We start from the raw sequence: 12,995 nt of genomic DNA, 5'->3' as shown, positions 1-12,995 counted from the left end.
GGGCCCCCCACGGTCACCACCGGGGGGACAGAGCGCCAGCGAGGCATCGAACCCGGGCCTTCCACGGCCACCACCGGGGGGACAGAGCGCCAGCGAGGCATCGAACCCGGGCCTTCCACGGCCACCACCGGGGGGACAGAGCGCCAGCGAGGCATCGAACCCGGGCCTTCCACGGCCACCACCGGGGGGACAGAGCGCCAGCCAGGCATCGAACCCGGGCCTCCCACGGCCACCCCAAGCATGCTTCCCACTCAGCTGTTTCGAACCCCCAGACCACGCCTGACGCTCGCAAACTCAGCCAGTCGTAAGTCATTAAGCATCCTTGTCCAACTAGCGGTCCTAAATTAATGTCACTTGGACGCCATTAAACTGCCTTGTTCAGTCAGGTATACATCAGCACTTGGTAAGCGAAGGCATCTGAAACGACAACAACTACAAGTTGGAAGACAAAACAGGTCTGCCGACAAAGGCAGACGCGTGTCTTCAGGTAACCTTAACAATACAAGAAAAGGGTGCGTCCAATGGCCTACCATTGCTTTAAAATGTCTTTCCTACTTCAATAATCGAAAGCAACGGAAGCAAGGACCGTGGTGATATCTAGGCGTGGAGGTTTCATCGCTAGTAACTAAAACAATCGTTTAACAAACAAAACATCCATTTCACTGATCGGTCCTTTCGGTGGTGTTATGAAGCTGAGAAATAGAATGCAAAGTGACTCCTCGCCACTGAAGTAGGGTCGATTTATCACATAACCTTAGAGGTTAGATGGTAACGATCGACTTAAACCCTGGCCAGTTCGCACTCCGAAAGAACAATACGGCGTCCGTAACTATTCCAGACAACTACATTACACACATTAAGAAGCCAGGGAGCCGTATAACTTTGGTACAAGTTGGATGATCCGCACAGAATTGCTTTCTACTATTACCTTTATGTAACATTTGCCTGCCGCTTCCAAAGAGAAATCAAACCGCAGAATCGGCGGCTATCACCATGCAGACCAGATCTTTATCATCTTCCCACTGGCCTTATTAGCATCCTCTGGCCAATCTTCTGCGAAATGTAACTATCACCATCCAAAAGGGTTATTAATTATCCTCTCTGAATGATCTGCTTATTCATACCCGTTCGCAAAGCTTCCACACGGCGCACCGAATGATAGTATCACCTGCGGACCAAGCATGAGCACGGCAGTGACGCATACACGTAGCACTCGGTACAGACCGGCAGCAGGCATGGCCGCCAGTGGAGCAGCCAGCCGGTCTAGGTAGGGGTGGTCGCCGAGCGCGGCCTCGAACGCCGCGCGGGGCAACAGGGCGCCATCTCGCACGGCTACCGGGGCGCGAGGTCACCGTCTGAGCCCCCAGCGGCCGCCAGCGCCGGCCGGCGCTAGGGCTCGTCCCCAGGCGGCGGAGGCGGCGGCCGGCGCTAGGGCTCGTCCCCAGGCGGCGGCGGCGGCGGCCGGCGCTAGGGCTCGTCCCCAGGCGGCGGAGGCGGCGGCGGCGGCCGTCCCACCCCTGGGCCCTCGGGCGACCGGCGCGCACCGACAGCCGGCCCCGCGTGTCAAACAGGCACCGGCGGTGGCGTGACCGCCCCCCGGTGAGTGCAGCGGCGTCAGCAAAAACAGCGCCGGCGCCCAGGCCCGGCCACTCGAAACGCTGCGGGGATACGCGGACGGGCGCTGCGTGATGCCAATGTTGATGGGGTCGTCACCGGCCAGGCATGCTGCAGGCACCGGCCTGTGGCGGGCGGGAGTCTGGTATACGACTTCGGCCAGTTTACGTCGTGATGAAGTCCTTGATTGTTTTGTTACGGTCATCCCGGTTCAGCTGAAGAGATCATCACACCGCTCGTGGGTTTTAATTACATTGCAGTTCGGAATACTTCGAAAAAAGAAGGGTCACAAACTTGAATATTTGAATATATTGAAGCAGGCATCAGATATGATGAAATGTGCTCAATTATAATTTCCGATAAACTTTCAAGTGGAAACGACTGCCCTACGCAAGGCGGCTTCTCTGTTTAGTAAATATCGTGCCCAATACGTTATTGTTTGATTACGCCATCGTAGCTTTGCACAAGTGACTGAGCGCCAATGTGCGGCCGTTTTATCTGGAAATCGTGCTCACGAACACCAGATAGCACAAACTCCACATTTTTTTTCTGTTTTGGTCTTCACTGCCGCAAAACCAGTGGAATGGCAGGATTTGAATGGCGTCATTATGGCGTCATGGATGCCTGGGTGATCTTGAAATATTCGGCACGAAATAGTCTGCATATCTTTGCGGGCGTGCAGCTCGGACACTAGAGGGGTTAGATCTTAAGGAGGGCAGGACTGTGAAATGCACTGAATGATTTTTCAAGACGGCATTTCAGTTCAAATCCCTTACCAACATGGAACACTCCCTTTAAGGATTTGTTGGATTTCAAGCAGGTTTGCTTGAAATCCAATAGATGTTCAACGCTTGTTCCTTAAAAAACACCTTGGACTTATATCTACGCGAGCGTAGGATCTTATTTAAGTTGGTGGTTCCCTAAACTAACTCCAAGAAACACGCACTACTCCCAAAGGCATCCTGCTTTCCGTTCGTAATTCGTTTCTAATGTTTGAAGGGATTCCCTTGGGAGAGAAAGCCGGTCCTCGTGCAGCCCTTTAGCTCGGTCCTTCGGCGCTGTCCACGCCCTGTGAGCTACGCCACCTCTAACGTCTGCCCCGGTCGTGACCCTATTAGCCTAACAGATCTTTTATGTTCCGTCACGTTCACGAAATGGCCGTCTGCTGACCAAGAGCCTTATCATCTGTCGGTTATGCAACAATGTCGCCATTAACGAAACGACAGCACGCGACATGTATGAGCCGAATGTGCCAGGGCAAGCCGCCGGGGACATCTCATATTCGGAAATTGCGTAACGCCGGCGGTTATCAGTCGTCGAGATTACATTGTCTGGACACGGGTACGCCAATCAATCAATACCAACACTCATAGTAGGCTAGGACTGGGGATCCATTTGCGCGTAAATCAGACAATGCGGAAGCCGACAAGAAAGTCGTGTGTGGTTCTGAAATTGCTAGATATGCACGTACATCACGCCAGTCTACATGCGAGTTTTCCCCACCGGTTAAGAACCGCTCGAGAATTGCACACAGGGCTCTGCCGCACGTGACGAACGCGCTTGGAACCCTCCGGCTACGGGAGTCCGGGTGTGCGGTTGCCAGATAGGCTATAGGTGTGGGTGAATAGTGAGGGTCTCAAAATGGGACGACATCATGCGATCCACGCTCATTGTGTCGCGGGACACGAGCGAATCCCTCCCGTCTCGAGTCCACCAAGAGTTTCGCTAGACCTAATGCATCGTTCGAGTGGCGTTCGGAAGGGCGAGGATGATCAGCGCTGCTACGGTAGACGTCCTTCCGGTCTGAATTCGGAAGTGGCGCTAACTACATTGTTTTGTTTGGCGATAGAATAAACTGACAGTTGTCGGTGGTCTCTGCCACGCACGTCAAAACCCGGCACAGGCCGTAGCGGAAATGCCGCCCGGACGCCACACAGTCACCAGATACGACAGCCCGCCCAGCCAGCCGGAGTGGCGGCGCACGTACCTCCTTGACGCTGGGCGCTCCTGCCGCCGGTGCGCCACCAGGCGAGGAGCAGGAGGCGGCGGCGGTGCCGGTGCCGGCGGTGGCCTGCGGCGGCGCTCGGGGCGCCTGCATCGTCAGCGGGATCACCTGTCCGTCGGACAGCTTGATCTGGAACTCGACGGCGTCAGGCGGCGGTGGCGGCGGTGGCGGTGGCGGCGGTGGCGGTGGTGGTGGTGGCGGTGGCGGCCGCGGCGCCGGCGGCGTACCAGCGCCGGACGGCGGCCGTGGCCGCAGCGGCGGCACCGCCTGCGCCAGCGGCTGGCCCGGCTGGCGGGGTGTGCTCACGGTCGAGCTCACCTGCTGAGGATTGCCTGTCGGCGGCGACCCAAGACACCGCTCAGGGGGCTGCCAATCGGTAGTGGAGGCGCCAGCATGGGGCTCACCGGAGAACAATGAGACAGAGGCGTCGACGACGGGCCCACTGATTACAGTGGGTAACACGCATGGGGTGGAGCGTAACCGGGGGACAATGGCGCACAGACAATAGAGGAGGGACTAGCTTATGGAGGTGGCAGGCACGACGTGCGGGAGACGGCCTGGCGGAAGAACGATGAGAGAGACAGTTTCGAGACGTGCAAACCAGAAAGCTCTGGGATGTCTTTGTTAATGAGAAGATAACCAGGAACCAATTATCGCGAGGCAACGGGCCGTAAGCCCAAAAATGGTTTTCTATATGCATCCATATCCAGCTAAAAAAAATCACGTATACGTTATTGACTCAACATATCCATTGAGTGTGACGCCAAGTTTGTGCTCAGATGTGCAGTGACAGGGCCTCATACGCAACCTCCTCCACACCGCCACGACATCTGCCAGTCTGTTTACACCCTGAAGAGCAGGCCGCATTACAGACGCCGGCCGCGGCCGTCACCTGTTTTGTGAGCTCACGCCCAGCCTAAGCCAGTGCACGGATCGGCCGGCGCGGCTTCCGCCGACGAATTTAGACCTAGCCGAGCTGGCACAGCAGGGCAAGCGAGCAGACTTATTACGCAGCCGGGGTATTATAGTTATCTGCTCATCTAACATCAATCAAGCGACATAAAGCAGTAGGCAATCGTGCCCTGAAAATGTAGGGCATCCCAGCAGAGGAGGGCGTTCACCACCACGCTTAAAAATCTGGTGTTTCTTAAGGCATTTTAAAATCAAACAAGCGCTGAATTTCTCAGGAAACTCAATCGTGTTGTGGAGACCGCATCGTTACGTGTATATATCTTCGAGAGTTGTCTGCTGCGGCCTGACCAGTTTTGTGTTTTTGGTGTCACGCTTTAATCTATATTGCGCCATGTCCTGAGACTGGAATCAAACCTCAAGTTGGCATGATTCTTTGGGCATTAACGACCTTCGTTCTTTAGATTAGCTAGACTGATTCGTGCAAGCGCCAGCACAGGCCGCCGCACCAATTAACTGGTCAGGATACTACTGGACGGCTAATCCATGCCGTGAGTCTGCACCAAGACTTACGTCTAATAGTCATTCCAAGAACACCAATCGGCATATGCCGTGCGCGTGTACCGCCAGGACGCAAATGCGACCACAACGCGAATCTACTTCTCATCCTCTGCCCTCGACCTAAAATCACCAAATGTAAACTTGATGGCCTCAATAACGCACCATTAACGGATAAGCGATGCAGTTTTACGCAAGCAACCCGGTGCATGCTGGCCGGGAAACACTTGACGGCATTTTATGGCAAAGCTGTTTGAAGATAACGGTTGATGAGAGACCCCCTGGAACCCATCATTTTTGTAGACGTGCACGCACGCACGCACGCACGCACGCACGCACGCACGCACGCACGCACGCACGCACACACACACACACACGCACACGCGCACGCGCACGCGCACGCGCACACCCACACCCACACATACGTGTGTACATCTTCGAACTGCTTGGTTGGGCCTTTTTATCCCATATGCTTGTAGCTGTCCTCCCCAGTCTAATGGAAGCGCCTGCTGCAGCTGACGCAAAACCAGGTCCATTTAACGACTAGCCACATTCTGAGCTTCCCAACATCTCCTTCCTCGGCTACACATTTCCAGGCTGCCAGATTTTGGGCGTCTATGGCGTCGTTCTGGGCCAAAGCTGATATCGCCCGACCAGTTTCCGGCAAACTCTAGGCATGGGAGGCCCGAGAGCACAGGCTATGTCGCCCAACGGCACCCGATGGCGCGGGAGCGGGGCCGACAGCAGCTCCTGGCAGCTAGGCTGTACCGTCGCGCCTGCACACGCAGCGGGCCTGTTTACGCTGCCCCTGCAGCGCAACGCCACAGCCCGGCGCGCGGAGCTGGTGCCGCGACCGCATTCACCGACCCCGCACCTACGGCCCACACCGCTTTCTTCGCCCTCTTATTATATCGCATCGGGCTCCAGTTTTGTGTACGCCTCTCCTTCAGGCTGGAGGTGCTCACGGGCTAGGCTGGCCACTGGGTGTCCGCGTGCCACCCGTCCCAAGAAGCGTAGAAGCAACTGAGAAAACGGTTTTACTGTTCTGAAAGCGTTGTTTGTTAAGTTACATTTAACTTCAATTAAAGCTGGCAATTAGGCTAAAGCGAAGGCTAACAATTTAAGATATTGAGCCGCCATGCCCCTCCCTGCACAACACGGGCTTGGTAATGCTTTCATTGGGTTTTCATAACGTCAGGTTCAAAAGAGCACGCGCCGAGTCCGTGTTCTATAGCCGGCAAAGCACATCCGATCCGCGATAGCTTACAACTGGGTCAAAAGAGTCAAAAAAGTCTTCCAATCGGACGGCGTCGTGCGAACCCGACGCGGTTCACCGTGTCTACGCACTCCACCGCGGTGTTTTGTTTGGCCGGCCGCGAATTTGTGGTGGATGGCGGAGTTGCAATCGCGGTGATGTAAGCTTTCTAAGCTACTGACGCTTTCTTTGAGGGCCGCGACACGATCATCGGGCCAGTGGCTCGTCGGCCGCATGTTGCTCCCAGTTGTAAGCTATCGCGGATCGGATGCGCTTTGCCGGCTATAGGACACGGACTCGGCGCGTGCTCTTCCTCTTCCCTGCACGGCACTGTCAATCATACGGTGTTTGGGATGACGGCAGTTTCACTAACCCAACTGGCAAAGCAGACCCCATCCCATATCACTCTCACCCTCGCTATCGCTTTAGATCTCGCTCTCGATCTTACTTCCGGTGTCGCTCTTGCTCTTACTCTTGCCATTACCGTTGCTGTTGCTGTTGCTGTTGCTATTGCTATTGTTGTTGTTGTTGCTGCTGTTGCTGTTGCTGTTGCTATTGTTGTTGCTGTTGCTGTTGCTCTTTCCCTGTTCTTGCACTTGTTCCTGTTCTTGTTCTTGTTCTTGATCTTGCCCTTACTCTCGCTCTTGCTCTCGCTCTTGCTCTTGCTCTTGCTCTTGCTCTTGCTCTTGCTCTCTTGCTCTCGCTCTTGCTTTTGCTCTTGCTCTTGCTGCTGTTCTTGTTCTTGCTCTTGCTCTTGCTCTTGCTCTTGCTCTTGCTCTTGCTATCGCTCTCGCTCTTGCCATTGCTCCTGTTCTTGCTCTTGCCCTTGTTCTCGTTCTCGCTCTCGCTCTCGCTTTGCTCTTGCTCTCGCCCTTCCTTTCACTCTTCCTTTCGCTCTCGCCCTCGCTCTTCTCCACTCGCGCTGCTGCAGATGGTAAAAAGAAAGGTTTTCACTAACCAACCGACAGATATACCCTGCATGCACGAGCATGCTTTCAAGATTTTGTCCGTGGATGACTGTTTTTTTTTTACTGACTACTGACGAGCTCTGAAATTGTGTCATTGTAATGCATTTACCACAGCCTTCCTCGTCGGAAAATCCGCCGTTCGAGCAATAAATGACACGCTCTGTGGAAAAACTTTCCTCGCCAGTAAATCCGCCGTTCGATCAGTAAATGACACGCTCTGTAGAAACAAACTTTCCTCGCCAGAAAATCCGCCGTTCGATCAGTGAATGACACGCTCCGTGGAAACACTCATAAATTTAAACTGAAATGCGGGCGTGGAGATGTGCGTTCCTAAACGGTAACTGAACAAACTCTCCCATGTCGCGCTTCTAGAACATCACTGCCAATCCCGTGACATGCAAGCTGACTGTTTGAGTGAAGCACGTGGGGCTGAGCATTGACCCCGCCCAGACGCGCAAACACTCGGCCTATCCTCTTGGTAACAGTATGCAGCGCATCGAGAGCATACCGCTCGAGTTCACCTAGGATGTGCGTGATCGACACTGCCAGTCAGGTGCTTTCGTGAACGACGCTCGGGTTTCACAGAGCTCTTCAATTTTCTTCTTCGAGCAGCAACGGCCCCGGTCCGCAGCGCCTTCCACGTCGTGCTGCGCGGCCGTGCAGTTCTGTGTCTCATTTACGTAACGTGACCCTGGTCTATTTAAGAGGGGCGGTGGGAGATCTCTTTGGTTCGTGAAAGACGTGACTTGGTCATATGCATGTATGAGTATTTGCATGTGAAGTTCCGGATTCTCAATACTACTTATACATGTCATCGTATTTAAGTGACATTTCTGAGGACTTGGGCTTATTTTCTGAGGTCCTCACGAAAATGAGGCCTGTAAACATGAGTCACATGACCATGCATCACATTGCAGAAGCTTCAGTGGCAATTTGATCCGTTTACCACACGTAAGACTTCGCTGAATCCAAACGTACCGAACGCTAGAGCAGTTTGGCGTCTATTGAATGCAAGTGCTCTAACAACGTAAGCCTCCCGCAATCTCCAGATTAAGTTCAATGTTAGAGTTACCGGAACCGGCCATGTATGATTACATGAACAGACATGCGCTATCGCTGGTAACTAGAGATCATCGCAAGTTCTGTTTTCTTCTCCCTGCACGTTATAAGAGCTTCCGATCGAGTGACACGATCAACTGAATTGTTGCAAAGATAGAGGGAGCTGTGTGAAACACCCCAATACACCGCTTCCTTCCAGCGCGTGTAGCAGCCCGGGACAAAGCACAAAACGCTCCGTGCGCGAATGTTGCCGCGGGGCATCCCAGCGTCGGCGGCGGAGGACACCAGCGTCCAGGGCCGGCCACGAGGCTGGGCTACTCACACAGTGGTCGGCGTGTGGACGGCGGCGGGCGACAGCAGCGGGTCGGCCACAGGTGGCACCACCGTCGGCGAGCGCATGTCCAACGGGCCCTCCACCTCCATCTGGCCACACAGAGAGTGGCGTCGTCAGCCGGGGGACGTGCGTCCCACTCATAAGCACCTGGCGCAATGTGACAGCAATGCTCAGCGACGTAACACGGCTATCCAATTTTCGTTCGCGTCATTGAAAGCAGCTAACAATGGGCGGTCGGGCTGCCTTTCTGCGAGGACTCCCCCTCCACGTCGGCGTCGCTTAAATGTATTAGCGAATCTGGCGAATCGAATCCAACTCTAGCGAATCGCATAACGAAACACGAGAGAGCTTTGGTGTTGAGGACTGAGCCCGTCTGAGCAGTCGGATCGCATCAAGCGCCCGCCTGTTCTCGCCAGCACGGCACGCTCTCTTCAAAAGCGCACAATTACGATGACATGATACGATGAAACTGCAGACGAAGTGACGAGCTCGCAGTGAGGTAGACTTAAATCAAAGCTTTCTGACAGAAGCCGTCCCGAGAAGTGGAAGGACCACATCGCGTGTCGAGGACATAAACAAGACCGCTCTGGGTGGTAAATCAGGAGCATATTTTGCTGTGGTGAATTAGTGCTTAGGTTATCCTTCCAAAATTCTTGCTATGCTTTTTGTGAAAACAATACCCAACAAACAACTGAAAAAGACGACAACTGCTCGGTATACAACTGCAACTTTCTACAGGCAGCCAACGTTGGTGTATGCAAATGTCGCAGGCTGATGCCGATATGGATACTGACACGTCATCACATTTATGCCAGAACGCCACCGCATTTGCAACGCAAACACAGCAAATCATCCAGATCATGGCCTAATACCTAAAGTTGACGGGTGAAGACAAACGCCGTGAGACGTAACCACATGAGTGAACCTATCTATCTTCCAGATCCGCCCCATCCAATGGTCCAGGCCATCCACCATGCCCCGTCCTTCGAATCCAAACCTCCCCTCCGCAAACCAACTCCATCCTCTGCCTTGCTCCCCCTCATTCGCGTCCCCTCCCCTCCCGTCGCCCTTCACCCCGCGTGCGCGCGGCGCGGTGTCGCCGGTGTCGCCAGTGTCGCCGATATCGCCGGTGTCACCGGTCTCACTCACGTCGTCCTCAATGGCCATGGTCTCGTCCTGGCGGGCGTCGGCGCGCGCCGGCCGCCGCCGTCCGCCCAGCGGGCTGCACGGCGTGATGATCACGTGTGCCGGTGGCGGGCTGCCCATCCTGCGGCACGGCCGGGCGTCAGGGGACAGCCGGCGCCCGGCAGCGGCCGCCGCCGCTGTGGCCGGCGGCAGGGCGCCGCAGGCCGGACGCCGCTTCGGGCTCCGCTCCACACGCTGGGCGTTCTACCGACGTCATCGGGAGAGCTGACGTAACAGCATGACTCCCCTGTCAGGACTGATGCAGGCGTGAATACGAGGGGCAAATGTTTGGATATGCGATTTCGGGATCAGACCATAAAGGTGGCATTTCAGCAGAAGTTTAGCGGGGTTCTAAACCAGCATGCTGTACGGATTGTCCATTCAATATCCATGATAGTGAGCGAACATATCAAAAGCATGTATTGCATGCCTGGCCATGTTCCAAATGCACTGCACGACGGCTGGGTACTGAAGCAGGATTTACACGCTGTATGAAATTACAGTTACTCTAGCACAATCTTAACATTTCGACCACCAGTTCCACCAATGGGGTGAGTGCCTCGTGCCACTGTCAACAACGGTGCAGCTGCGCCCGCCGTCGGCCAGGCGCATTATACCTGTGTGGGCTGGCCAGGCGGGGTTGGGGCGTGTCAACGGCCGGCGTGGCGCCGTCCTTGGCCGCGTGGGGCTCCCCCTCGGCCGGGTGCACCACGTGCGGAGTGTTGAGCGGCTCATCGCAGGCGCCGCTGAACGGCTGCCACGACAAACAGAGCTTCGTGAAGTGGCCAAAGGCGCGTGGTGGCGCCACGGGCACACGACGCGGGAGGATTCTACTTTTCATTTGGGGCCACTAAAACGGCGACCCCCGCTAAATCTGGCACGTAACTCTGAACACACTTTGGGCAGCACAGGAAACAATGTAGTACTTACAATTATGACTATGTAAAAATCACAGCTAAGCCTTGAACGGTGACCTGCCAACATAGTGCTAGAACGGCTCATTTCGTGACAGCACGCGTCACGTAAAGCCCTTCGCCAAGGATGTCGTCCTTTTTTGCCTGGCCGGCAGCCAGCTGGTATCAGCAGCGCCGTCTCCCGCGGACGTACCAGTGGCAGCTGAACGACGGCAGCCGCCTTGTTCTGCTCGGCGGCCTTGCGGAATTGCTCGTCGAACGGGTTGGCCTTCAGCAGGTCCTGGAAGAGGCCGACTTCCTCTCCGATTCGGATGAAGCGGGTCGGCGTCGGCGTGAGGTCGGCTGGCGGCGGTCAGGCAATATCAGACGGCTAAGGTCGGTGCTGGGATACGGCAGACGCCGGGGTGAAACGCTGGGCTGCTGGGCGTCAGCTGGGCAGCAGGTGATCAGCCAGCACGGCCAACCCCAACCTATCCATATGGGCCACGCATGGGCATTTGAACTTGGGTTCTTGCATACAGAGAAAAGGCGGCCTCCAGCTGCTTCCACCGCCGATCGGTCGTCAAAGGCACGTCAGTTCACAAGGCCGACCATCACCAACACAGAGGCTTGTCCGTCTATCCGTTCTAGCTTATCCAACCCAAAGCGTAGAGTAGAAAACGCATCCTATGGTACCGTGCCCCTAACGAGCCTTCCCACCAGCCTGGGAGCACGCCACCATCCCCTCCACTCACCCAGAAGCCTCTTCGTCACAATGAATACGCAACAAGTAAAGGCTGTTGCGAAGGCCCAGACTACGCCAACTCAGCAGAGCAAGCATTATTCAAATCACTCTTTTTTAACGGCTGACTTAAGCCTACCAAGCAATGTCACAAGCACATGGCCACTCCAGTTTCAGCCTGGCCCCACCCGCACGGCACTGGGCGCATAACATCCCACCTCCTGTGAAAAGAGGAAGACATCATCTCCTCCCAACCAGCGGAGCACCCATCACCATACACCTGACGCCCAGTCAAGCACCCATCACCGCCACTCATCTCCGTGTCTGCGGACGCCTTGTGAAGTCGCGCCAAACGGGCCACGGCCGGGCACAAGGCGCATCAAAGCGCCCGCGGCCGCAAGTCGTGCCAGGCCGCCGCGGGGTCAGCCGCTCCGAGGCGGCGGGGGTTCGCGGTCGCCGCCTCGAGAATCGGGGTTACGCCGGCCAGTCGCTCGGGCGGGCGGTCCACCGGCCGCCGCTCGAGACGCGGGGGTCCGCCGGCCGCCGCTCGAGACGCGGGTTCCGCCGGGACCGCCGCTCGAGCGCGGGGTACGCGGCCCGCCGCTCGAGTCGCGGGGTACGCCGGCCGCCGCTCGAGTCGCGGGGTACGCCGGCCGCCGCCCGAGACGCGGAATCCGCTGGCCGGCCGCGCCGCCATCTCACGCGATACGCGCGGGGCGCCGCCGTCGCTGCCGCCGCCGCCGACGACCGCTCAAGGTGGCCGCGCAGCACGGAGCTCAGCAGCCTCATGAGCGCTCTCAAACGTCAGTCTGTGAGAGGGCATGACCGTGAAGGCGTCGGGGCCCGAGCCGCGGCGGACAGGCGGAGTCCGCGGCGGAGACGCCCGGCCGGCCGCGTCTGTCGCTGGCTCGAGGGCCAGGCACGGGTCAACACTCACCGCCCAGGGTCAGGCTGTTGGAGCGGCTGATGGTGATGCCACCCGGCAGGAGCAGCGACATCTCGTGGCGTTTCTGGTGCGAGCTCAGGTGGTCCTCGTTGGTGAACGTCTGAAGCACGGTCCGACCCGTAGCACAAGGCTGAATGGACCACAACACCGAGAGCGTGCAGGCAAAGCCGTGTTGATTCCCAATAAGAATAGCAGGGGAACAGGAGGACAGGGAAGATTGCGCAATAGGGACCAGCCAAAATTACAGGAAACTTCAGTACAAGTTCTTGGTTTCAAAAAGGTCATGGTGGTATGAATGGCTCTCACGCACACTGTGACACAGACACAACGCTGCGCTATTTTAAGATTCGCACCGATCATCATCAGCGTCTTCTATGTTTTGAAGAAAAGAAGTGACGTCGACTACGTGATCATCCATGGTCTGCGCCGCGCTGCACTACAAAGAAATACCATCCCTGAACCCCCGAAAAGCTAACACAAAAACTGTCTTCAGAGCGACTACGCTGGTATTAATGCTGATAGAAAAA

The 12,995-nt window shown here is 56.2% G+C and overlaps 1 protein-coding gene across 2 annotated transcripts in view; it reads right to left on the bottom strand.

Annotated features, from left to right (window-relative positions):
• Window positions 1-3,662: 3,662 nt before the first annotated feature.
• The window catches only part of Atf-2 (Activating transcription factor-2), a 28,630-nt gene continuing 19,297 nt past the window's right edge, over window positions 3,663-12,995 (bottom strand). Inside the window, exons 4-9 of one of the 2 annotated variants that reach the window (XM_037212311.1) lie at window positions 12,460-12,568; window positions 10,995-11,143; window positions 10,505-10,641; window positions 9,852-9,969; window positions 8,691-8,791; window positions 3,663-3,951 (exon numbers count right to left, since the gene is read on the bottom strand). In XM_037212311.1, coding sequence (XP_037068206.1) covers window positions 3,765-3,951; window positions 8,691-8,791; window positions 9,852-9,969; window positions 10,505-10,641; window positions 10,995-11,143; window positions 12,460-12,568 — 801 coding nt within the window. In that variant the 3' untranslated portion in view covers window positions 3,663-3,764. Of the gene's footprint in view, window positions 3,952-7,213; window positions 7,267-8,690; window positions 8,792-9,851; window positions 9,970-10,504; window positions 10,642-10,994; window positions 11,144-12,459; window positions 12,569-12,995 lie in introns of those variants that run through there. The other variant, XM_037212312.1, reaches the window with a different exon arrangement.

This window comes from Pollicipes pollicipes, unplaced genomic scaffold, assembly GCF_011947565.3.
Source record: "Pollicipes pollicipes isolate AB1234 unplaced genomic scaffold, Ppol_2.1 Scaffold_3087;HRSCAF=3621_pilon_pilon_pilon, whole genome shotgun sequence".
In the NCBI taxonomy this organism is placed as follows: Eukaryota; Metazoa; Arthropoda; class Thecostraca; order Pollicipedomorpha; family Pollicipedidae; genus Pollicipes; species Pollicipes pollicipes.
This window is presented reverse-complemented; position numbering and strand designations above follow the sequence as displayed.